Source organism: Danio rerio, chromosome 19 (assembly GCF_052040795.2).
Source record: "Danio rerio strain M-AB ecotype USA chromosome 19, GRCz13ab, whole genome shotgun sequence".
Taxonomy (NCBI): domain Eukaryota; kingdom Metazoa; phylum Chordata; class Actinopteri; order Cypriniformes; family Danionidae; genus Danio; species Danio rerio.
This window is the reverse complement of record NC_141039.2, coordinates 9,811,635-9,839,235: the sequence shown is the minus strand read 5'-3', so window position 1 is coordinate 9,839,235 and position 27,601 is coordinate 9,811,635. Positions and strand designations below refer to the sequence as shown.

The window sequence follows — 27,601 nt, the reverse complement described above, 5'->3', positions numbered from 1 at the left end:
GCCTGGAACTTCCTTTCTGGCAGCGGATTAATCTTCGCCAACATGCCAGTGAGTACCAGAGAGCAAAAAACAAGTCAATATACACTCACAACAAACCATCAAGACCTAAAAACCGAAGCGTGTTCACGAACAAACATGTATTACAGATATTAACGTGCGCATTACTTCATGAGCGAAAAGATAAACGTAAAAACAAGCGCGAAGTCTTGAATGGTTCGGCAGCGTGTGTTCGCGCTCCATCAAGATGGCGGCGCGCATTGAAGAAAACATGGACGTTATCCTTTAACGTGACGCACTTATAAGCATTTATATGTTTTGTATTGTCTGACATTATTAAGATATTACTTAAAAGCTGGAAAACGTTGAGTTCATACGTGCGAGAGGGATACATTTTCTATTTCGCTGTAAACCGCTCCATGCAGATCCAAGTTGCACAGAATTTGTTTTATTTCCCTTCTAAATCTAGGAAATTGTCTCCTAGATTATACATTTGGTCACCATATAAGCTTGTAAAGGCTAACAGTGCGGTCTGAGTTGAGCATTCATTGTATTATTGTAATATTCATGGACACTGCAGTTTATTCATGTGCATGTAATGTTATTTTGTAAATAGCTCGCAAAAGACTTGCTGCACCCGACCCCTGAAGAAGAGAGGAGGAGGCACAAGAAGAAGCGTCTCGTACAGAGCCCCAACTCTTATTTCATGGATGTCAAATGTCCAGGTGAGCCTGCGTCAGTGTTTTGTGGTATTTGCACTCGACATTGACATTGATGGTGTTAATTATGTGTGTCTTTTGTTTTCTAGGATGTTATAAGATCACAACGGTGTTCAGCCATGCACAGACAGTGGTGCTTTGTGTCGGTTGCTCGACTGTGCTGTGTCAGCCCACTGGAGGCAAAGCTCGCCTCACAGAAGGTTCGTTTGGCTTTTGACTGGAATGTAGACCTGTTTTGAAAACAAAATGAATCAAATTATAAACCTTAATTGAAGGGACACGCAGAAAAGAAAGTTGTCGTCATCTACTCCCTCTTGTTTCAAACCAGTTTGAGTTTTCCGTCTGTTGAATAAAAAAAGTTGATATTTTGAAGAAATCTAAAAACTTGTAACCATTGACATAGTGTATTCAGCTTTCTTAAAAATATATATTTTATTTACAACAGGAAAAATTCAAAGTGAGTAAATAAACAAAACAATATAGTGTTTCTCACAATTCCTTCATGTCGTCTCAACGCAAATCAATTAAATTAACTTAATATTAATTTTAAGTTGATTGAACATAAAATAATTGTTGTCACCAAAAAACAAGTAGATTTCTTTCTTTTTTTATTTTATTATTTTTGAATACGTTATCATTTAAAAAAAAAAAAAAACAGGCAAACATCGCTTGGTTTCTCTCACAAAGTTTAAGACTAAACTGTAAGTCTGCGCTCTTTCAATCAGGGAAAGTTCTTCTAGTTGATTGTAAAATATATCGGTGCCTTTGTTTTTGTCTCAAGATAAACACCAGTAGGGTTTTTTTTTAGTTACATTAATAAAAATATATTAAATGCTCTAATGCATTTATGATTTAAGTCTAAGCCCTGTCTACATTTTTTTTGAGCTTTACTGAAAATAGATACAGCTATATAATAATTTGATGTATTCAGGATTTGTGCACATTTAGTTATTTTTTGACCTGTGACATCCCCACAGATATATTTTGTTCTGTAGATTTTTGTTATTTTTTTTAAGTTAAATATTCTTAAGTGTTACTCGGTACAGCATGGTAAATATTAGGACTGTAGCTGTACACAAAATGACAGTTTGGTACGCTTTTAGTACAACTGAGTGGTGAAAAATAAATCTTTCTCTGTTAATCCATTTATGGCTCTGCCTATAGTTTCAATTTTAGTCAAATTGTTAAAGATGCGATTGCAGCATATGCTGTGTATAATAGAGCTAAATTACTGTTACAGTACAAACACATACATAATAACAAAGTGGTAAAGTACAACACTGTCTTTATGGCTGTAACTCGCAATACTACATTTATAAAAGCCTATATTGAATTCAGTTGTTTGTTATCGATGTAATCAAATCTCCAATAAAATTATGCAAACATTTAAATGGCATGCAAAACATTTTTAGCATCTAAATTGTTATATTAAATTCTTTCATGATTTGTTTTAATGGCATTAATTGAAACCAACATTAAACACTTAAAACTAGGGATGTCCTGATCAGGTTGTTTTGCCCTCGAGTTCGAGTCTGAGTCATTTCATTTTGAGTATCTGCTGATACTGAAACCCGATCCGATACTTCTATAATACATAAAAAAGTGAAGAAACAGATCCAGCATGTTCTTTTATTTTATTTAATTTAGCTTATTTTAATATTCAACAACTTTGTTAACAAACAGAGCACTTCTGTGAGGTAGCTTAAACAATCAAGTAATAAAGAAGATAAATTCTACACTTTTGTACTTTAGTGCAACAGTAAATCTAAATAAAATCTAATATAAAAACAAATAGCATCTCAACTTAAAATACTCGGCAGGCAATCCCAAGTTTACATGTCTCACAGTTGGCTATGGCAGTGTTGTCGTCATCAACTTTATTATACCTCCAGACGGCAGACATTCTCGCGCTTTTTGCTTCAAGCTGCTTCCGTGTTTCGCTTTCCTGGCATTTAACCAATAGCGTCTCTGGAATTTGAAAGAGACAATTTGGAAGTTGAATTGTATGGCTATAAATTGGTCTTTAGTGGACTGGCTCAAGTTGAAAGTCAGTGCGTACTCTAAATTACTATGATTTATTTGTGTCTTTTGTCTGGAATTGAGTGACTATTTACACGAGTTTTGCCTATGATGCTGGAGAATCTGTGATGCTTTTGCCACAGATTAACATTTACACAGTCATATTGAAATGAAAGCGCTTCACCAGGGGTCACCAATCTCGCTCCTGAAGGGCCGGTGTCCCTGCAGGGATTAGCTCCATTAGGGTTGGAGCTAAAATATGCAGGACACCGGCCCTCCTGGAACAAGTTTGGTGACCCCTGCGCTACACAGTATTCATTAGCTGTTGGTGATTGGTATAAACGTTATTCCGCTTCTGGCATCAGATAATGACGGATTTAAATGATCATTTAGTCATATTTTAGGTATGGCACCATTTGTAAGCCTGTTTGTGAAGTTAAATATATGTTTAAAACCATTGACAATATTCAGTCTATATTTGTTGATGTCATAGATCTGAATTTCATTATCTCAATGATGTTCTTCAATCTTTTGGGGATGTCTGTTGTAGAGGTTCAGCATTTTTCTCTTGAACTGTTTAGGTCATTGTGATGCTTCTTTAGATTAAATGATTGAATCTCGGTAATCCTTGAGTGTTTTTGTGCTTAAAGAAAGTTCAAGTTTTCAGTTTTGGCATGTTTTCGTTCAAGAAGTGTACAATTTATAATATTGTAGTAGTAGTTTTTTTTTTTATTTGCACTTGACACTTTTTAAATAAACAAATAAAAGCTGGTTTCGAGACCCATTGAGGCCTTATTACCTGATGGAACATTTTAGAGCCCAATGTTTTAAGCTCAATCTTGTTTAAGTGCTAACAAAAACAGTACCCTTCTTGGCCAAACAATATTTTTTGCGAGACTGAACAGCTCTGGAAAAATAGGGTTTTGAATAAATTGAACGAGTCAATGATTGATTGATCCGTTAATAAGGACAGTGGCCCTGTTTCAAACTGAGCTCTTAAGCAAACTTGCTTCATGTTCTCCTGCTTTGTGGTCATCAAATTCAAGTTCCACCAACAGAAGACCCGGATGTGTTCTTGATAGCAAGGATGCATCAAATGCAGACTTGAGCACAACACTTGCCGAATACAGTCATTGCGGCTAAATAGAGGACAGTAGAGCAGCACTCATTCAGTTTGTTACATAAATATCAGTAATATAATTTGTTTATCTCAGGAATTTTCCACCACATTAGTGTGAAAATTAAATATTAGAGTAGTAACGTGAGAAACTAAGCTTTTTAAAGCTTCAAAACAATTAAACCAATTGAATGAAGCATTCGAAAAAACATTCTATGGGCACCTGCTGGTCAACAGTGTAAATGCACACAAACTCATCCAAAACGAAAGGTAATTGACTTTTTCAAACATACTGTTAACTTCAAAATGAAAGTAGAGTTTATAAATGCAATTGGCTTACCTAATATCATTAAATATGTACTGTTCATTTTTCAAGGCTCATAAATTGTTACATGGTGGGCAGTTCTAAACGGGCCACGAGGACACAATTAACTAAATATCAATCTCATTAAAACTCAGTCTCGTAAAACCAAACTGAGATCAGGTGAAAGCTGACACCTGTTCAGTGATTCATTTGGATTTTATGCTATTGCACAGATTGCCACCAAGAACTATTGATTTTTTTTTTAAATGCTTTGAAATGGTGACAACGCAACAGTTCCATCTACTTGCATCACATGACCTTGCCAATTTGATACACACTCCAAAAGCTGCATGAACAGAGCTTCAAAAAGCATCCATTACTTGGTAACATACACTAGTTAAAAGAATTGTATAGGCTGAAATTCACATTAAGATGAGTTTTGTTTGTATTGTGAAGTGTATCAGTCTGATAAAGACTGAAAAGGGAAAAAAAAAGAGGAAAAAAGATGCAAGTCTCTTGGTTTTTGCAATTGAGAAGCAATAAGTATCTGGCTTCCTTCTAAATGAATCAGCCGCTTTGAATGAGTCTCAGAGCATTACTTTTAAACAATGACAAGCCCAACGTTGACAGAAGCTCACTGTTCATTTTGTGTGCCGAATTAAAATTTCTTTGTCATGGTTTTTACTAAGAATTGGAGCGTTTCAAAAGTGCAAAAGTGTGCAGAGCTTCTTCCCAAATGTTTGAGGGCATTGTGGGGTGTTATTCATGCTTTTGTTGTTAATGAGCTTAGCTGTTGTTTTTGGTAATGACCTCTCCTCTTCATCTCGTTTCTCCAGGGTGTTCCTTCAGAAGGAAGCAGCATTAAGATGTATTCTGGACGCTTCCGTGGAGAGAGCGAGAAAAAGAGAGTGAGCGAGGGAGGAGACGGAGCAGATTCAGTCACAGCTGCTGATTCTTATAAGGTGAAGATGGGGAAATGGCTCTGAAGAACTGATTTAAAACACCCTTCAACCCTCTGTCTCTGTTTCTCTTTCTCACTCTTAATAAAATGTTTGGGCTGATGACGTTTTGAGTTTTTGTACAAATTGTCATGTTCCATCATTTATCAGGATATTAAACTGCAATGAAAAATACAAGTTTAAGTGGTTTTCAATTTGATGTGTTAAGTAAATGTCCCCTTTAATGTTGAAGCTGGGATTTTAGCATCTTGTTTAGTCGGGAATAATTATATGTTGTTTTGGCAAACATTATGTATGATCTAAAATGGTTAAACAGCAGGACTTAAAATGCTGCTAATAATTTTTCGAAGAAACAGTATTTTTCTGCTTTTTATTGAATTGTACATTTAAATAAGTCAATTTTAAATGTGAATATTATTATGCCACTTCAATTAAAATTGTCATAGTATAAATTCTTTTAAAAAAAAAAAAAAGGAGAGGCATTTGTAAAATGTTAATATTTTGTATTTCTAATTTGTTGATACAATACTCTGTCAGTTTCTCATCTTCAGTTTCTTTAAAATAAAAACAAAATACATTAAATGACTTTAAAGAATTCAAAGGGAATTCCCATTTTTATGATAAATGATTTAAAACATCCTCAATAACCAGCCATTTAATTGGGTACACCTGTGCAACTGCTCGTTAACACTAATTTCTAATCAGCCGATCACATTGCAACAACTCAATGCATTGTCATGTAGACATGATTAAAACAGTGCGCTGCAGTTCAAACTGAGCATCAGAATGGGAAAGAAAGGTGATTTCAATGACTTTGAATGTGGCATGGTTGTTGGTGCCAGACGGGCTGGTCTGAGTATTACAGAAACTGCTGATGTACTGGGATTTTCACACACAACCATCACTAGGGTTCACAGAGAATGGACAGAAAAAGGGAAATATCCAGTTCTGTGGGCGCAAATGCCTTGTTGATGTCAGAGGAGAATGGCCAGACTGGTTCCAGCTGATAGAAAGGCAACAGTAACCCAAAAAACCACTCATTACAACTGAGGTATGCAGAAGAGCGTTTCTGAACGCACAACACGTCCAACCTTAAAGTGGATAAGCTACAGCAGCAGAAGACCAAACCGGGTGCCACTCCTGTCAGCTAAGAACAAGAAACTGAGGCTACAGTTCGCACAGGCTCACCAAAACTGGACAATAGAAGATTGGATAAACGTTGCACGGTCCGATGAGTCTCGATTTCTGCTGCCCCATTTGGATCATAGGTTCAAAATTTGGCATTAACGACATAAAAACATGGATCCATCCTACCTTGTATCAATGGTTCAGGCTTCTGTAATGGTGTGGGGGATATTTTCTTGGCACATTTTAGGCCCCTTAGTTCCAATTGAGCGTCGTGTCAACGCCACAGCCTACCTCAGTATTGTTGCTGACCCTCTCCATCTCTTTATGACCAGTGTACTCATTTAACTGAGGCTACTTCCAGCAGCAATGTGCCATGTGATAAAGCGCAAATCTTTTCAGATTGGTTTCTTAAACATGACAATGAGTTTGTACTCAAATCTAATAGAGCACCTTTGGGATGTGGAGGAAAAATGTGGTGGAACTGGAGATTTGCATCATAGATGTGCAGCTGACAAATCTGCTGCAACTGCATGATGCTATCGTTTCAATATAGACCAACAGCTCTGAGGAATGCTTCCAGTATCTTGTTGAATCTATGCACTGTAAGACTAGTAAGGTGTACCTAATAAAGTGGCCAGTGACTAGTGTTTTGATGGTGAATACGCATATAAAGCTGTGGAAAATGTAATATATTCATAGTACAGCACTTGTTCTGGCTCATATTAATAAAGCTAAATATTAAAATAGCATGAAGATTTCAGAATGGAACATCTCAGTATTCATAAAACACGTTCATTATCAAGGCCAGATGACGGAAGAAACCGACGAGAGTGGGTTCACATGGAACTTTACTGACCTGCTGTGTGAAAATGAAATGTTCAAATGGCATCAGCGGATGACATTTTTAGCAACCAATGCCAGAAAGAAAACCATATTAAAAGGATAAACCAGAAGACTCCCGTTTCCTAAAAAAAATTGAAGGTTAGCTATCAGTATAAAAGCTGCCACTAATTCTCTATTATAGGCAGGAATGTGTCAGTCTGTGCTGGAATAATAATCTCCACTTTGTCTGAAACCCCACAGCGCAGCACACTGACAGACGCCGCAGCTTTTGTCAGGATTCAAGCCGTGGTTTCTGTCATTTTGTTCCCTGAGATCATTAGCTGATTGCCTCTCTCTTGCCATCTTCAGTGGCTCCTGTATGATAATATGATGAAATCAATTCAATTGTAGTTCTCTCTGCCCTGCAGGAGCAAGAGCAGTGGGCTAAATTGTCTGTGTCCCTCCTTAACCAAATCAACTGCAAATTGTGGCTGCCTAATGAAGCCTTGAGGGACTGAAACTGCAGCCTCAAAGGAGGTTCTCACAAAAACTTCTGTACGCTCCCAGTACTTCATTTATGATAGACAGAATAACAATATGATAGACAGAATTACAGAATAAAAGATACACAAAACTACAGATAGATAGATAGATAGATAGATAGATAGATAGATAGATAGATAGATAGATAGATAGATGGATGGATGGATGGATGGATGGATGGATGGATAGATGGATGGATAGATAGAATGGTAAAGATAGAATGGTAAAGATAGATAGATAGATAGATAGATAGATGGATGGATGGATGGATGGATGGATGGATGGATAGATAGAATGGTAAATGATAGATAGATAGATAGATAGATAGATAGATAGACAGACAGACAGACAGACAGATAGATAGATAGATAGATAGATAAATAGATGGATGGATGGATGGATGGATGGATAGATAGATAGATAGATAGATAGATAGATAGATAGATAGATAGATAGATAGATAGATAGATAGATAGATAGATAGATAGATAGATAGATAGATGGATGGATGGATGGATGGATGGATGGATGGATGGATGGATGGATGGATAGATAGAATGGTAAATGATAGATAGATAGATAGATAGATAGATAGATAGATAGATAGATAGATAGATAGATGGATGGATGGATGGATGGATGGATGGATGGATGGATGGATAGATAGATAATAAAAATAGAGCGAAAGAACGATAGATAGAAGAAGGAAAGAAAGACTTGTAAAAGATAGAATTACAATAGATACAACAGTTCATTCCTTCAATTAATGAATGAATAATTGCAATTAAATTGCAATAGATTTACACAAAGCAAGATAGATTTAATTACAAGAGAATGATAGAATGATGGACATATTTGCAATATAGAACCATAGATAGAATTGTAATGGGATAAACTGATAGAATTACAGAAAAATAGAATTATAACAGAAAGAATTGAAGATGAACATTCATCTCGATATAATAAATAATGATAATCAGTTGATCTGTCTACATAAGAATTATAGTTGAATGATAGATGGATAAAACAACTATAGATAATTGCAAGAGAATTCCAATAGACAGAATTACAAAGACATATGGATATAGACAGACAGACAGACAGACAGACAGACAGACAGACAGACAGACAGACAGATAGACAGATAGATAGATAGATAGATAGATAGATAGATAGATAGATAGATAGATAGATAGATAGATAGATAGATAGATGCACTATTTATGCCATGTCATAATGAGTTTGTGTTTTTTTCCTATTGCAGTCATCAGGATGTTCTTCTGAGTTTTGTTATGGATCATAATTTCCTCATTATAAAGAACATTAGTATAACATCACTTGCTTTCTTTCATCATTTCATGCAAGAAGAGCCCAGTCTTTACTGTCTTCTTCTAATGCAGTTCCTCAAATGACCACACAGTGTCAGAACATCTGTAAACCCACAAGTGTAGCTTTTGCCTTTTTGAGCGTGTGTGGTTTTGTTTTGAGCACAGCATATGTGTGTTGAATATTTTATTACTGATCATCAAACTGTGCTTTGATGGCAAAGGCTATATGCTAGTAGCTACACATTTATTATGATATTATATATTTGTAGTGTAACTTGCTTTAAGGGTTGGTTCACCCAAAAATGAAACTTTATTATTTACTCTCCCTCAAGTGGTTCCAAACCTTTATGAGTTTCTTCATCCTGTTGAACACAAAGGAAGATTTTTGGAAGATGGCTGAAAACCTGCAACCATTGACTTCAATAGTAGGGAAAGCTAATATTATGGAAGTCAATGATTACAGGTTTTCAGCTTTCTTCCAAATGTTTTACTTTGTTTACAACAGAAGAAAGAAACTTAGGTTTAGAACAAGTGATTGGGTAGTAAATGATGACAGAATTTTCACTTTGGGGTGAACTGTACCTTTAACTCTACCTATACCTGGTAATCTTTTTGCAGGTAAAAAACATGATAAAAGCTTCAGCAAGTTGTTGCAACAAGATAATTTGGTAACTTCAAAAGCCTACTTACTACACACATTCATAGTACAGTGTTTCCTCCAGGATTTTTCCAGCTGTGGTGGCAGGCCTTTTACACAGATCTTTCAACTACCTATGGTGTTATTTTAATGACAAATGTCTAATACAAATCTTTTTGCTTGTGTGCCGATTTCCTCTGTTTGTGCACAAAACTTATTGCTTGTGCTCAAATATTCGCTGCTTAAGCACTGATTTTCTTGTGCACTCTTGCATTTATGTAAGAGAATGTCTCCAACATTTATCTAATGTGTTAGGAATATTTATGAATGTCTCTTATGGACCTACAGAATGTCATTGATGCGTCCTGAATTAAAGTGAAACGGCTATAAGCTCCAGAAAGGTATTGTCATTGTATGCAGAACCGTAGACCTTTATCTATAAATAAAGCAAAATTATGGAAACTCAGTATTATGTTACCCACCAGTCCGAGCAGTTTTCTAGCTGGCCTCCGTTACACTCACCCCCCTAAACCTCACTCACATCCCAGACGAGCCCCCACAAGTAACACATTGGTCCGAACTGGGATCGAAACAACGATTCTTTGCATGGCAGTCATTTGTTCTAACAAGGCAAAAGACCATAGCCTCTAGCATCTGTTGCTAGAGCACCTTTTGAGATCAGAGGACTGAGGTTTACCTGCATAGGACTTTGCTAGCTGGCCTCCGTTACACTCACCCTCCTAAACCTGACTCCCATCCCGGACGAGCTCCCACAAGTAACCCACTGGTCCGAGCTGGGATCGAACCTGTGATTTGAATGGCAGTTGGTTGCTTTAACAGGGAGGCTAAAGACTATGGCCTCTAACATCTTACCTGCATAGCGCTTCGCTAGCTGTCCGTTATACTTTAAAAAATAAAAAACAAAGACAGAATGTTTTTAATGAGAAGCTGTAATTTATCCGTGGTGCTAATTAATTCTGGTATGGCGCCCCGCCATGGAAGAATGAATGTAGCAGAAACCATGTAGTATGTTGGGCATTTTGTTTTAGTGGTTACAAATTAAGTGCAAATAATTGAAAATAGATTGAGTGTGTAATTTTAGACGTAACGTATGCTTGTCCAAATCCGCGAACTTACCTTCAGGTCAGGCTCTATCATGCCATCTCGAGGAATTGTTTTAGCCTATTTCGTAATAATTTGTACAAATTCATGATTTAAGTTGTATGAAAATGTATGATTTTTCAAAGGAGACGTGTCCTCAGTCCTAGCCCTAAACTCAACCTCGCATTGGGGATGAGTAAATCATACCAAAATGTACAACCCAGATTGTACAAATGAATACTAAATCAAGTTACGAATCGCTGTGAGATTGTTTTGGTTATGCAGGGGTCCAATCAATGTCCTTGTACTTGGTCACAAACGTACTCATTTAAAGGTCCCATGAAATTAAAATAAAGTTTTTTAGATGTTAGTATCAGTATTGTTCGTTTTTCAGGATACTTATAAGCTAGTGGGCAACAAAACAGTGGCTGTGTATGAAATCGCACACTTCCATACTATATGGCATGCTAAAATCAGTATGCGAGCCGAGTAGTATGTCCAAATTCATAGAATTCGAGAAACTGTATGCAAGAAGTACCCAGATGATCTACTACTTCTGACGAGATTCTGAAGTGTGCATCCGATAAACGCTACACTATCCCATGATGCCCTGCAAGAGAATTCATGAATTGTTGTAAAGCAACACAACTGATGTGGGTAGGTCACGTGATTATGACAAAATGGCGGATGTAGTACGTCTGAGTTCTATTTATACTGCTCACATTCTTACTGTATAGAAAATAATTTTCTGACGGACGAGTAGTAAATTCAAATTCAAATGCAGTACCTACTCAGAAGGCTATTTCAGATGCAGCCAGTGACAAAATTAGCCCGAATCGATTAACAATTTTTTCACGTCTTCTCATATTTTATTTTCTCGTCAAATCTTCTGACCAATCAAATGCTCTCCAGCATCTGACATGCCCCGCCCTCTTCAAGACACTTTTTATTTGCTTTTCGTTTGATGCGCTTGAGTGGTTCAACCACTCTAAATGAAATGCTATTGGCTGTTTTTTAAAGGGGTGGAGCTTCCCAACCCTCTCATAATTTTTCAGTTGAGATTACGTCAAACATCGAATAAAAAATGCACATTACAAAACTCTTCACAGGCCCTTTAAGCCTTCCTTTTTTAAATAACAACCCCCTCCCCCTTCACTTCCCTTAAAAAAATAGTTTGCTTCACTTAATGCAATCAAACATCTTGGCGTCATCGTTTTTAGGGCCCGCTGTCTGTATAGGTGATAAATTAAGGGCTTGTTTTCTGTGGCATATCTATATGTTTTACCGCTGTTAGGCTTTTCTCTCAGAGAGCGCTGGGGTGTGAAAGTCTCTCCGGATGCCTGACTGTGAGCTGCGTTCACCTCGACTCCCTCCCCGTGTGAAGAGGCTACCGAAGGGCATCTGTAGTAATAGGGTAATCTATTATAGGGCTCGGCGTCGCTCTCTGCTTTCCCATTCCCGTGCCTCTGTCTCAGCACTTCGTCAGGACGAATGAGAGGAGGAGTTTAACTAAGCACATTACTGCACGCCGCTTGCATATCCCAGCACTTCCTCAATTAAACCCCCTCCACCATCATCTCCGATATCCCATTAACACACACACACATACATACACACAGGCGTGGACATGGCTCTTCTGGCACGCTTCGTCATTTTATTGGTATGTTTAGCAATTTTACTGTGTTTGATAAAACAGTATAAAAAGGTTATTGGGTTTTCTCAATCACAGATAGCTTGAATGTAAATGATTACAGCAACAGCATTTCTTCACATTTGACGAGCTGTCGGAGCAAACCATTTCAGGTCACACTTTACAATAAGGTTTCATTAGTTAATGTGTTTACTAACATGAACTAATTTATCAATCACAGCTCAACATTTATTAACGCATTTATTAACGCATGGATTATTCTAATCCATATTCATGCTTGTTAACATTAGCTAATGCCCTGTGAGGTAACATGAACGACAATGAATGATGATATTTTCGTTAACGTTAACTAACATGAACAAATATTGTAATAAATGTCTTGTTCTTTGTTTATGTTAGTAAATCTATAAACTATTAACTAATACGATTATTGTAAAATGTTAGCCAAATTTATATTAAACTATAATGTGAATTTCCAGGATGTGTTGCAGATTGCTAAATTATTGAAGGTTTAGTTCACCCAAAAATCCAAAAATGAAAATTATTAACTTCATGTCATTCAACTCCCTGGAGACCTTCGTTCAACTTCTGAACACAACTTATTATATTTTAGATGAAATTGTAGACGTTTAAAGTCCAGAAAATGAATCAAAAACATTGTTATAACAGTATGTGACTCAAAGGTTGAACTGTAATCATTCATTCATTCATTCGTGCATTTTCTTTTCGGATAGTCTCTTTATTAATCTGGGGTCGCCATCCGCTTGTGAAGTGGTGACGTGTTTGTGACGTACGTATACTGTTTCCGGGTCCAAGCCGCCATTCATTTGAGTGGAGAAATCGTTCGTTTATGATCGCGTTTTATTCCTATCACACATTAAAGTTAATTTTACATAAAGTCATAGTGTACACAACAATCTCTGGGCTTGCTGCATAACAAATACCAAAATTTTAACAATTTATAAAACAATGAATCACTTTCTGGCCATCGGATATTAGGCATGGACTTATATATTGCGATCGTGACTTTCGAAAGTATTAAATCGCTTTGTAAACGTTTATTATTACCATTTCATGAATCTCCTCATTAAGTTGAATAGAGCACTTGGACCCGGAAGCCGCTCCGCGTGACGTCACACTTAACAAGCGGATAGCGGAATGAACCGCCAACTTATCCAGTATTTGTTTTATGCAACGGATGCCCTTCTAGCTGCAAACCATCACTGGGAAACACCCATACACACTCATTAACCCACACACACTTATACACTACGGGCAATTTTAGCTTAGCCAATTCTATAGCGCAAGTCTTTGGACTTGTGGGGGAAACCGGAGCACCTGAAGGAAACCCACACAAAACAAGAAGAACCTGCATATTAAGTATTTTCAGTCGTACGAAAATGTACGATTTTAAGGAGGCGTGACGCCCAAGCCCGCCCTTAAACCCAATTGTCATTGGGGGATGAGGAAATCGTACTAAATTGTACTAATTAGACCGTACATATTCATACGAATTAGCCACTAAATCAAAATGTTACGAATAGCCTTGAGATTGCGTTGAACTGGTGAATCTAATGGCAATATGTTGTACTGCCTTTACTAAACATGCACCCTAACCTGATGTAGTAGAGAAGACAATGGCAAACTGTTATACTTACTGTTTTTTTGTCGCACAAAAGTGTTCATATGATTGCAGTTGAACTACTGAAGTCTCATGGGGAATGTTTGACAATGTTGTTGGTTTCTTTTTTGGACTTTAAACACTTGCTGTCTCTGGAGGATGAGAGAGCTCTCAGATTTCATCTAAAAAAATCTTTGTTTCCTGAAGATGAACTTTCAGAGGTTTTAGGTGATTGGAATGACATGAGGGTGAGTTCATTTTCATTTTTAAGTTAGCTTTATGTTACCATTATTAATGTTATTCTTCCATTTATTCATAGTAATGTCATTGCACTGTTGGTGTACTTTTATATTATTTGTTAGCTTTTTTATTGGTGCATGGTCTTCTTCAGTCTTCAAAATATCACCGAAACCTCATTTGTAAATTTTTTTTTTTTTTGCATGTTTTGTCTTTTAATTGTTTTGGATTCTATACATCATTATTATAAATATTTATTAATATGATGTTTGCAAAGTAAACTGACCCTTGCTGTTTTAAATTCATTTTGAGGAAAATAAAACTAGTTTAAGTTTTCTGTGGAGATATGGTTTATTGTATAGTTTATATATTATTAATATTAATAGCCAATGAAAGATATGAAAAAGATGGAATGAGTTTGACAAAATTATGAAATAAGCTATAATAACATGCAGTGTAGAAAATTCAGAGTTCTACTCATTTCATTCATACTGTCCCAAAACAAATCGATTAAGTTAACAAATTTAAGTAGATTGAAAATCTCAAGAAGTGTGTTGTTTCAGCTCATTTTAAATGAGTAGATCAAAATTAAGCAGCAAAATATTTTTTTTTCACTGTATGGCTAAATAAAACTATTGAAAATATTTTAAGGCCTATCCCCCCTATTTAAGCTAATAAATAAATCTTAATACCATAATTATTAAAACATACAGGTATTAACAACATGTTAATAATTTTGAGCACACATTTGTACAGATTCAATCGTTGCAGTTCTTTAAATTCCCTTAAGAAGTAATAATTTATTTTACCATAATTTATTAGTATGTAATTAGCCTACCACAATGCCTGCTTTTATCAGTGCGAAGCTTACAGCGCCCTATTAAAATAATCACAATACCATTTTAAACCAGCAATGATTGATTAAATTTATTTTTTTACAGTTAATTTGATGGGTGCTATAAAACAGGGATGCATTTGTGTCAAAAATCGGGACGTGTGGTCACGAAAATACTTGCGAATACAAACGCGAACTTATCCTTTTTTTGCGATGGTTTTACCGGTAAGCCTACTCTAGGGGACGCTAATAACTAATCTTGTTAGACATTTAAACACATCCGACCTGAAAACCTCACGATTGTTGTTCAGGTAAGTACATTTAAGTAGATTACCATTTTAAAAACTCATTAAAGTTTCACAGAAGGGAATAGCACGTTTAAATGCTTTTTGCTAAACTGTTCCTAAAGAGCTATGATTAGCAAACAAACAGAAGAGGTGTTTTTTTAAATTCTATTCAAATGGTTGCTCTGCCATCATACCAGTAATTCAGTTGTAGACAAATACTGGCCACTAAGTAGATATTAACAATAAAAATAATGAATTCATTTTTAATCTGTAAGAATGGCCTTAAAACGACTTTGCTCAACACGAGGGTTCTCGCAGAAGTTTTCACAGGTGAAGACAATTAACGTTAATTTGCTCAATTTCGACTCTTCTTTTAACCCTGTCCTGTTTTCTGCTGGCCTGAGGTGTGTTCATATTCTTATTTATTATAAAAGTTAAAAGGAGATTGTTGTTTAGTAACCTAATATTACAATTTAAAACGATATATTTTAAATTCTAAATTATTTCTGTGATGGTAAAACTGTATTTTGAGTCTCCAAAGTTACTTCAGTATATTTTTTATGTAAAAAAGTTGTAATGCTTCATATTTTTGCTTAATATAATGCTGTTTTGCAAAATAAAGTCAGTAATTGCTCCCATATTTTAAGATTGGTTGTTGTACACATAAATATATCAGTACTTCTTTATTACTTTGACCAAAAAAGTCCTTTGTAACCTTTAAAAAAAAGCGTCTTCTTTTTTCAGTGTCACCTACTTCAAGATAATCTCACTTTCAGAATTCAGAGGAGTCTCTAAAGCCAGGAGTGATGGAGAAGGAAAGTAGGACAGAAACACAGCGAGGAGAAGATTAAATCCAGCATGATTATTTTAGGTAGGCAGGAAGATCAGTTTCCCCTTTCCCCCTTGTTTTTGCCCTTGATCTTTCTCCCTTTGTATTCCCAATCCTCTTTCTCATTCATCTGTCCTTCTTAAGGAGTCTCGGAGATTTGGGTGGAGAGAAAGCTGACTTGTGAGTCTCGAATCAATTGACTCTTTTTTTTTTCTCTCCCTCTCTTCTCTGACTTTGCTGTGATTTGCCGACATCACTGGGTAGTCTCTCTCTCTCTCTCTCTCTCTCTCTCTCTCTCTCTCTCTCTCTCTCTCTCTCTCCCACATTTAGTCCGTCCACTGCTTGCATCAAGCCAGCTCTTGCTTTCCTCTCCTCTCCTTCACTCCACTAGGATATTTTCCTCCTCTATCTCTCTCCATACATCCGAACACATTCCTGTTTCTTTTCTGACCCCGCTTTTTCTTTCCTATCTCCTGGAATGTGGCACTCTTTGGCTTTCACTCTATGTGGGATCTCCGCTTTGATCCAGGGTAGGTTCCTCACTATGCTCACATGCATGTAAGTATGAATCCGAAGCGGTTCTTGAGGAAAGACATGTTGAATTATATGCAGATCAACATTTAAGTGTTATTTGATCTCTTGCATTTGTTCGCTGTGTGAACCTGTTTACCTACCGCATGTCTCCAGATGTTTTTTTTTTTTTTTTTTTAACCACTGTTGCAGTAAAGAGGGGGAAAACAGAAGGAATCAGGGGGAATGAGAGGGAGAATGAGACAAAATTGCTTTGCCATGAAGAATTAGAAGCTGCAATCATAAATTGCACCTTCTCCTCTCCCCCTCCCGTCTCTCACTCTCTCTCTCGCTCTTTCGTTCATTCCTCTAAATCCATGAGTATATAGACTGTGTGGAGGCACTGAAAGCTTTTGTTGATTCAGTTCTCTGGTGGTGTTGTGGACATGTTGCTGCAGTGGTGTAGAAAGATGGAGTGAGTGTGTGTTTTTATGTGTGTGTTGCCATGGAAAGCTTCTATCTATTTTATCTTTTGTTTTTTTTTCCTCTCTTTTCATCTGTCTGTCATAAAGCAGAACTTTTATCGGGGGTTGTCAGTTTCACACCAGGCCATCTGGATTTATTTCTCATAACCCATCATTCTCAGTATTATTTTTAAGTGTCACATCACAAAATATTTAAAGTTTTTATGTTTTCACAGTCAGTGGATCAAGTGTTTGGATGGGAATTATGTATCTGTTGACTGTAGGGTGATTACATGTCAACTACATGTGCGTATATTTATTTATATATATATATATATATATATATATATATATATATATATATATATATATATGAAGTCAGATTTATTCGCCCCCCCTGTTTATTTTTCCCCCAATTTCTGTTTAACGGAGAGAAGATGTTTCATATTTCTACACATAACACATTTCTAAACATAATAGTTTTAATAACTCATTACTAATAACTGATTTATTTTATCTTTGTCATGATGACACTAAATAATATTTGACTAGATATTTTTTAAGACACTTTTTTTAAGACACTTCTATACATGACCTTAAAGGGACATTTAAAGGCTTAACTAGGTTCATTAGGTTAACTAGGCAGGTTAGGGTAATTAGGTAAGTTATTGTATAACGATGGTTTGTTCTGTAGACTATTGAAAAAATATATAGCTTAAAGCGGCTAATAATTTTGACCTTAAAATGTTTTTAAAAAAATAAAAACTGCTTTTATTCCAGCCGAAATAATTAAATAAGACTTTCTATAAAAGAATAAATATTATCAGACATACTGTGAAAATGTCCTTGCTCTGATAAACATCATTTGGGAAATATCTAAAAAAAAGGGGGAAAAAATCCAACGGGGGCTAGCATTGGATTTAAACAGATATTAATATGTCTGTTCCTAAAATATGTTGACTCTTTGTTGCATTTAAGGTGTAGTAGGTGATTATCTCCAGAAACATTTTTGTTGTGCTGCTTGAAAGTCTCTTCACATTCCAACAGTACTGATTAAAGTAAATGATCAAAAAGTGTTTGTATGTATTTTTATATTCTAGGTAAGGAATAAGACTAAAAAAAGTTCATCCAATTAATTATTGTGGGGTCGATATTTCCCATAATTCTGATACGTAGCCCAACCTGTCAGTCAACAAATGTAAATTTGTACATCTGCACAGCCGTTCACGCAGATCCGCTGTGTGCGTTCAGGTGCACACTAGAGATAGACAGTGGTAAAAACAAATGCTGAATGAAAAAATTGTAAAATTCTGAATCAATATTGAAGTTACTTTTGCATGTTGGAGGAAGGACGACACCATGTCTGAAGTATTTTTTTAGACAGGTAATGCTATGTTTTAAAATTATTTTAGTCATGCAAAGCTGATGTAGATTGTGTTGTTTTATGAATGGGTTATATGCACAGAAGTGTTGTTCAGCTACTGAAATCTTCCAGTGTAAGATTGTTGTGACTATTTTCAATTTTATAAGGAACATTTTACAGTATCTATAATGTAGATTTTTATTTAGTTTAACATCAAAACAACAGTAAATAGCGCTATTTCGCCTAGCCTGTTTTACTGAGGTGAAATTGGTTTTATGTTCACATTGGCGAATAACAAGAACTAGTGGATTGTCTACTATTATCTTTAAGGTGCACGTTCGTGATTTTAGGAGGTGTGGTTTGGACAGCAGGGGGGCGACTGCGTTTTTAAAGATATTGTGCTAACGTTTAGCATTTTCTCAGATCCCCTACTGCACTTTTAAATGCCAGTGGGGAATAACTTCTTTGCTTTGAAGGTTGCAATGGTTGTGATTGTGAAAAATGTTCATAGATCTCTTCAAATTCTTTTAGATTTTGGTTGTTAATTAAAGTTTCTTTTGGTATCTTAAATTTTAAGGTCTTCTACTGGTAATTTCAAGATATGCTTGGCTTTCTAAATTGAGTAAATTAATACATTTAACACTTTTGCAGTTTACCTAAATGTGGGTAGCAATGTATATTAAGCTAAATTTTTAAAGCATGAAATATATGTATGTTACTAGTTCTCATTCGATCTTTATTCATTAATAAATTATTTAGCTAAAATGGCTACCCAGTTCATCTAAAAATTTTAATTCTCTTATTATTTCTTCAGCTTCTTGTTCCAAACCTACTTAAGTTTCTTCTGTTGAACACAAAGAAGATATTTTGAAGCTGAAAAGATGAACCCTTTGACCTGGGTCAATAATATTTTCTTTGTTCCTACTATGGCAATGGCTGCCGTTTTCCAACATTCTTCAAAATATCTTCTATTGTGTTCAACAGAAAATAAAAGGCATTTATAAAGGTTTAAAACTAATTGAGTGTGGGTAAATGGTGTGTAATGGTTTAATTTTTTGTGTGAACTCTACCTTTTAGGGGATTGTTTTTGAATGACCAGATCTTCCGATTTAAGTAGGTAGATCACTGTTATTCAAGTTTTACCACAGACTATTCATGCCATTTTCAGATAATGGCATTTTGTTTTGGCAATGCTACTTTGGCTTAAATGCACTTTATACAAAAAAATAGATTGAAATAAATCAACACTTAACAAGATGTCTGTGCATGCAAAAATTGAATCTTTTTGAACACCAAAATATTTTTAAAAATATGATTTACAAAAGCAACTATTATTTCTCCATGCAGGAAATTACTTTTCAGAATTTGAATTAAAATCTTTACTCTTTTATTCATTGTTTTTTATTTACTTCATCAATGCACTTCATTACGTTTGATTACTTTTTCAAGTTCAAGAGATGCAGTATGTATGCCTTCATTTTGAAACGTCAAGATAGAATCTTTCTTGTTTTTCAGTAAACAAAACAAATTTTGGAAACATTTCCAGGAGAGAATGTTATGGATGTAGCATACTCATAGACATGGTTTGAACATCGGAATTTGAATTATTATTTTTGAATGCACAGTAAATTATTATTATTTTAAATCTAATTGCCCTTTTTGACTGCGTTAAAAATGCGTTAAAATGGTTAAAAACCATTTTAAGGTTAAAATGATTAGCCCCTTTAAGCCATATTTTTTCAGATTATCTACAGAAAAACAACAATGTTGTACAAAGATTTGCCTAATTACACTAACTTATTAACCTAGATAAGCCTTTAAGTGTCACTTTAAGATGAATATTATGTATAATATTATGTACTGTCATTTTGGCAAAGATAAAATAAATCAGTTTAGAAATGAGATAGTGACCCTTGTGCACTGTTCAAATTTACTATCCTTTTGTTCTGTTAGAGATGAAAACATTGAACCCATTGAATTAAACTGCTGTAAAAATGAATCAGATAAGTATATTTTTAAAAAGTTTTCTACCTCAGTTCTGATCAAAACTAATACATGTTTTAAATTACAATTACAATACAAAAAGTTACATTAATATTGGATTATTATCCCTTTACAACCATATCCTGTAGAGTTTTGTTGTCTGAGCGGCGGTCGTTTCAAACTAAAATGGTCCTATGGTCCACTACAGTGGACATGCTGTAAAATTTTAAATAAAAACAAAATGTAAAAACTCAAAATTGTAAAAAAAAAATTTATCCAAAGGACGTAAGAAATCACAGATAAAAAAGAAAAAAAATCTTTGGGTCTCAGGAGGACAATAGAAGTCAATAGGGCAAAAACAGCCGCCAGCAGTAAATTAGGGAGATAAAATGAAAATTAATTAAAAACAATGCATCCATGGCAGTGTTGTTTCACATGTCCAAGACTATGATAAAAGGTACACTACTTTTTATATTTGTATTATATTTGTGTGTGTTTTTCACCAAATCACTGACATCATTTACGAATTTGCCAATTAAATTGTTAAAATCCCATAATTTCCTAAAAAATTTAGTAGTTTTGATCAGGGCAGAGGTTGATTAACAGATTTATGCAAAAAAAATAAAATAAATAAATAAAATAAAACAATAATCTGATGCATTTTTACAGCAGTTTAATATAGCAAATCTTTTTTTTCATCTGAATATAACAAAAGGCTTGCAAATTTTCCCAAAGTGTATTGTTGAGTTTGAAGCATTTTCTCAAAACATGTGTCTAAATAAGATTATAAAATAAGGTTTGTCACCAAAAATCATCCTGCTAGCTGAAACACGAAATAAGTTATGGCCAGATTAAGGCTCAAAATCACCCCAGAGTGGATGAAAACATCCCCACCAGTACATAAGGGTTAAAACAATTATGTTTAGAAATCTTCTTCCCACTAAAACGATATTATTATTATATTGGGGACAAAAATAAACAGGAGGGGTCTAATAATTCAGGAGAGCTAATAATTCTGACTTCGACTGTAGATGTGTAGATGGTTCAGGCGATTTTATCAATCACCTGATTTCCTCCCTTCAGTAAACAATGCTCATGGCATCCCTTCACCTTTATTTCTGTTTATTTCTCAGCTTCGGCAGTTTTTGTAGTCCAGAGGGTGTTTGGCTTTTGTGAAGTCTCACGCCCTGCAGATGCTTTAGGGAAAATCTTGATATACCTGAGAAACATTGTTTGATCCTTTTACCGAACAACACAGAGTCCGCCTGAAGGGAGTTTCGTGTCAGTAATACGACAAGCTCTATATTCGGTTTTCGTTGCTTGCTAGTGGTCATAGTCAGTAGAGACTGCCCGTGGGAATCAGTTCATATTAAACCTGTTGTTATGGCTGGAGGCTCACGCTGCTTTTGTGCGGTGAATGAGAGTAATAAATTCAGGAGTAAGTCCATTCTTGCTTTAAACCGTACGCTAAATTAATTCTCTTCCATTAAGTTATGTTTTTTTCCACACTTGCCACACACACATGCTCTGCACTCTTTGCTGTGAGACCTTTTTCGAGGTTGTCTGCGAGAAACAATTGAGTTTTTGAACTGTCTTGAGAATTTACTACAAGAAAACTTTAAAGTTAAAGCTAATCTCGCTAATTGGCTGTTGGCAAAGGTGGATGTTTGGATGTCTGTTCAATCTGTCTGTCTGCTGTTGTTTTTGGCAGACTGGCTCTCAGTTTGTTTGTCTTTGGTTCTGTTGGTCGGTTATTCTTTCTTTGACTGCTGTTTATGCTATCTGTCATGTTCTGTTCTGTATGTTGTCTGTCTGCCTGTCCATTCCTTCACCTGTCTGTCCATCTGCTTATCCATCGGTTTGATGTCTGTCTGCCTGTCTTTCTCTCGCTCTGTCTGTCTTCCTCTCTCTCTGTCTGTCTGTCTGGCTTCCTGTGCATATGACTGTTGGTTTGTCCATCTGTCTGTCTGTCCCTCCACTTGTCTGTCTGTTTGTCCATCTATTCGATTGTCTGACGTTCTGTCTGTCTCTCTGTCCATCCTTCTGTTTTAGTGTCTCTCTCTCTCTCTGTCTGTCTGTCTGTCTGTCTGTCTGTCTGTCTGTCTGTCTGACTTCCTATCTATATGACTATCTCTATCTGTCCGTTCCTCTGCCTGTCTGACTGTCTGTCTTTCTCTCTGCCAGTCTGTCTCCCTATCCATTTGGCTGTTGGTTTGTCTATCTGTCCATCCGTCCCCCTGTTTGTTTGTCTGACTGTGTCTGAATGTCTGCCTGCCTGCCTGTCTGTCTCTCTGTCTGTCTATATGACTGTTGGTTTGTCCATCTATCTATACGTCCACCTGTTTGTCCGTCTGTCTGTATGTCTGCCTGTCTGTCTGCCTCTCTGTCTGTCTGTCTGTTTGTCTGTCTGTCTGTCTGTCTGTCTGTCTGTCTATATGACTGTTGGTTCGTCCACCTGTTTGTTCGTCTGTCTATCTGTCTGTCTGACTGTCTGTCTCTAACTCTCTCTGTCTGTCTGTCTGTCTGTCTATCTGTCTCCCTGCCCTTATGACTGTTGGTTTGTCCATCTGTCTGTCTGTCCACCTGTCTGTTTGTCTGTCTGCCTGTCTGTCTGTCTGTCTGTCTGTCTGTATGACTTTTGGTTTGTCCATCTGTCTTGCCGTCCATTTGTTTGTCCATCTGTCTGTCTGTCTGTCAGTCTGCCTGTCTGTCTGTCTGTCTGTCTGAATGACTGTTGGTTTGTCCATCTGTCTGTCTTTCCACCTGTTTTTTCATTTGTCTGTCTGTCTGTCTATCCATATGACTGTTGGTTTGACCATCTGTCTGTCCATCTGCCTGTTTGTCCATCTGTCTGTCTAACTGTCAGTCTCTCTCTCTCTCTGTCTGTCCAACTGTCTTTCAGTCTGTTTTACATCTATCTGTCTGTGTCCATCTATTCGTCTGTCTCCTTGTCCATGTGACTGTCTGTCTGTCTGTCCGACTCTGTCTGTCTATCTGTTTGACAGTTTGTTTTTCTCTCTTTTTGTCTGTCAGTCCAAATGTTTATCTGTCCATCTGTCAGTCTGTCTGTTTGTTCATCCTTGTTCACCACTGTCTTTCTGTATCTCTTTCTGTCTGACTATACACCTGTCTGTCTGTCTGACTGTCTGGCTGCCCATGACTGTCTGTCCAACTTTTTTTGTCTCTCTCTGTCCATATGTCTGTCCATATAACTTTTATCTATCTATCTATCTATCTATCTATCTATCTATCTATCTATCTATCTATCTATCTATCTATCTATCTATCTATCTATCTATCTATCTATCTATCTATCTATCTATCTATCTATCTATCTATCTATCTATATTTCTGCATCTGTTGACCTGTTTATCAGTTTGATCTTTCTCTCTGTCTTTTGTTCTGTCCATCCTTTTCTCTTCTCATCAATTACTGTTTGTCTGTCAGTTTATCATTCTACCTGTCTCTTTTGGTTTATTAATTCATCCGCCCATATTTATCTTCCCTCCATCTGTCTTTCTCGTCTATCCGTGCATCTTCTGGCTGGGTGAACTAATGTCTTGATTTGCAGTTTGTGTTCTGGGTGGTACAGTACGTTCATGTCTCTCTGTCAGTGTCAGTGCAAGGGCCGTACCAGCGGACCCTGTTGAAGAACCTCCTGAAGGATTATAACCGCATGGAGAGGCCTGTAGCCAACGACTCGCAACCCCTCACCGTCTTCCTGTCTATGAGCTTGATACAGATCATGGATGTTGTAAGTCTCTCTTTTCCCTCTTACTTATGTTTACTTCCACGTTTCAGTGTTATGGATAATGGGGTTTATCTTGTATTCCAGGGTGAATTTATGTCTGGGTTCTTATGTGCTTAAAATGTATAGCTGAATAATTCATACACTTATCCCTCTATGTAATGCAGTGCATACTCTTTTTGAGCCTGTCTGAAATTGTTATTGTTTTATGATCTTCTTTTTTATATTGTTTTTACTTTTCTTGTCACCAACAACTTGTATAAAATATTTATAAAAAAAAAAATCCGCCTAAAGCTGCAAATAGTCATCTGTTTTCAGCTTTGACTGACTGCCTTTGTCACCAGTTTGATTTCGCTCTGTATGTGGTATTCACAGTTGACATTCTGGCATTCATCATTCAATTCTCTATTGATTTCAAGCTCACTGTAACATTTCTTGCTCATGCAGGATGAAAAAAATCAAGTACTGACCACCAATATCTGGCTGAACATGGTAAGTCTTATCTAGTTAAACCTGTAATTATAAAATTAAATGATCTATTAATGTACTGTGTCTGTTGTTGTCATGATTAGTGCTGGTTTCAAGGTAAACAAACCATTTAATATTACAATTTCAAGTTTTCATTAACCAAACCTAGAGTGATTATTGCAATTTTGAGATCTTAAGGTAAATCCTGTAACTGTGATTAGGTAATTGTGAAAGGCTGCAATGTAGAGATCTGCGCGGGACTAAATTTTGAATCCCGCTCCCGCCCGCACCCGCCAGGTTTTAGCCCGAACCCGACTGCTCCCGCTTATATTAAGAATTTGTTGTCCCGCTGCCCAACCCGCCCCATTTTCTGCCTGCCGCGCCCGATCCCGCTAAAGAGCGGGGGGAGAACAAAACCGAAAATTACCCAGCTATACAGTCCAGACAGCCAAGCTGTCTGTATAAACACACACACACACACACACACACACACACACACACACACACACACACACACACAGCACCAAGCACACACACACACAGACAAAGCTGTCTTTCTCATACGCGCGCGCGCGCACTAACACACACACAAGCACCAAGCAGACACACAGGCATTTGCTGTTATATCAACTCAAAGGGTTGTAATATCATGTATCAAGTACCAATGTAATACCAAAAGGTTTTATATAAAGGTATATAAATACTGAGTCGCGCCAGCTCCGGGCCGCAGCGCACATTACCCCAGGCCGATTCCGGCGCGGATGCGGCAGCGTCGGCTCGCTTACGGCCGCCGCATCTGGGCCGAGTCCGGCAGCCGGAGCCGAGTGGTAGGTCTCCGGCAGGCGAGAATCTAGCCGGAACTGGCCCGAGTGTGTTTTGCTATCTGGCTAAGCTCTCTCTCTCATTCATGCGCGCGCACTAAAATACACACACAAGCACCAAGCACACACACAGGCACACACACATATATATATATATATATATAGTATTTCCTTTATTTAAAATTGAGAATACTAAGCTGAAGCCTGACTTAAAATTAAACCACAAATCAAATTTTCATCAAATAGCTTAACAGTTTTTGGCTTTTATAAAGCAATTTTGTGAACATCAACATAAACATGGATCCCTGTAAGGCTTTCCAAGTGCAAGTTTAACAAACAATTCAGTCATTCATTTATTTTCTCTTCGGCTTAGTCCCTTTATAAATCAGGGGTCGCCACAGCGGAATGAACCACAAACTTATCCAGCATGAGTTTTTACACAGCGGATGACCTTCCAGTCGCAACCCAGCACTGGGAAAAACCCATACATGTTTTTGGACTGTGGGGGAAACCAGAGCACCCGGAGAAAACCCACGGCAACACAGGGAGCAAACAATACATTGAACAAGTTAATCAAGTGTACCCATACAAACTATTGCAAACAATGAATAAAAATGCAGGGATCCATGATTTTGTTGGTTGTCAAAAACTTGCAAATTTTTTTTGTTGTTTTTTCGGATACAAAACTATTTATTTCTAAACATTTTAAAATATTTTCATCAAAACCGTGATAAAACTGATAAACCTGAATATTTTGGTAATTTTAACTATGATTGGAAATTTTCACATTGTTAAATTGCTAACAATGTCTGTCAATCTGGGTTACAAAGCATCTACAATGGAAATAAATTGAACTAGTCAATAAATGTTTAAATACTCACTTTTTCAACAGTTAATCTTTAAAATGTAAAAAAATATGTGCAAAATTATTAGTTATTTTTGCATGAGAAACAATAAAATAATCACCAACCTTTTTTTTTCTGTACAATGTCAAAGTCAAGACAACACATATTTTTATGTACATTTAACTTATTAGGTTTCAACAAAATTTTAAAGTTATACATATGATTTAATTGAAACATTTAAGGAAGCAATATTTTTTTACAGTGTACCTTTGTTTAACTTGACAACTTTATTCCCTGATCTTGTAAAAATAATGAAAGCTGAAAATGATTAAAAAGCTTTACAACCCATATAGTGTACAAATGTTAGCAGAACATTTCAATGATATGTTTCGGCTTTGAAATATTATCCCCATTATAATTATTACCCAATTATTTTTGCAGTGGTCATGAGGCACAATCTTTTTTTTTGTATTTAGGCTGTATTTTAGGCGCTATTAAATCTGTTCTTTTTAAGGACTACTGGTTTAATGCGCTGACTGAAATGTTTCTTTCTCTTTTTTCCTCAGCACTGGTATGATCATTATCTGCAGTGGAACCAGTCGGAGTATCCAGGTGTCAAAAACCTTCGCTTCACCACAGACCAAGTGTGGACACCAGATATTCTGCTCTACAACAGGTATATAAGCATGTATATTTATGAAACAAGACATTGTTTTTTCACTAATTTTTGCATTGAAAGTTGTTATTATTCATGTAAAGTTAACGGCAAAATTATTATCCATTCTTTTTCAAATTGAAAGAGCAAGAAAATTCCTATTATGTTTTTTTTCATCTGGAAAATGTCATATTTATTTTTAATTCAATTCAATTCAGCTTTATTTGTATAGCGCTTTTACAATGTAGATTGTGTCAAAGCAGCTTCACATAAATGGTCATAGTGAATTGGAACAGAGAAGTTCAGTTTTTAGTGTTTAAGTTCAGTTCAGTTTAGCTCAGTTCAGTGTGGTTTATTAATCACTACTGAGAGTCCAAACACTGAAGAGCAAATTCATCGATGGGTAGCTCTACCGATCCCAAACCTTGCAAGCTAGAGGCGACAGCGGAGAGGGAAAAAAACTTCACTGATTGTGAACTCATTGACGACACCAACAGGAGTGTGCTTGACTATCGAGCCTTAAGGCTGATTTAAATTATGTTCTAAATAAAAGCAAGAAGGAATATTTTCCATATTAAAAGGCGCATTCGTCCTAACCAATACATTTTAT

The 27,601-nt window shown here is 36.2% G+C and overlaps 2 protein-coding genes across 6 annotated transcripts in view; both read left to right on the top strand.

The window, feature by feature from the left end:
- rps27.1 (ribosomal protein S27, isoform 1) lies at positions 1 to 5,289 on the top strand. Its single transcript, NM_001159528.1, is given in 4 exon segments — positions 1 to 48; positions 614 to 722; positions 806 to 916; positions 4,993 to 5,289. Coding segments are annotated over 4 exon segments (255 nt in total). The 5' UTR covers positions 1 to 42; the 3' UTR covers positions 5,022 to 5,289.
- Positions 5,290 to 14,878: 9,589 nt separating this feature from the next.
- chrna11 (cholinergic receptor, nicotinic, alpha 11) overlaps positions 14,879 to 27,601 on the top strand; it is a 54,614-nt gene continuing 41,891 nt past the window's right edge. The window contains exons 1-6 of one of the 5 annotated variants that reach the window (XM_087294731.1): positions 15,173 to 15,329; positions 16,082 to 16,176; positions 16,279 to 16,314; positions 24,069 to 24,208; positions 24,650 to 24,694; positions 26,903 to 27,012. In XM_087294731.1, coding sequence (XP_087150857.1) covers positions 16,164 to 16,176; positions 16,279 to 16,314; positions 24,069 to 24,208; positions 24,650 to 24,694; positions 26,903 to 27,012 — 344 coding nt within the window. In that variant the 5' untranslated portion in view covers positions 15,173 to 15,329; positions 16,082 to 16,163. Of the gene's footprint in view, positions 15,330 to 16,049; positions 16,177 to 16,278; positions 16,315 to 16,503; positions 16,665 to 24,068; positions 24,209 to 24,649; positions 24,695 to 26,902; positions 27,013 to 27,601 lie in introns of those variants that run through there. The other 4 variants (XM_087294730.1, XM_087294733.1, XM_087294732.1 and 1 more) reach the window with 4 other exon arrangements.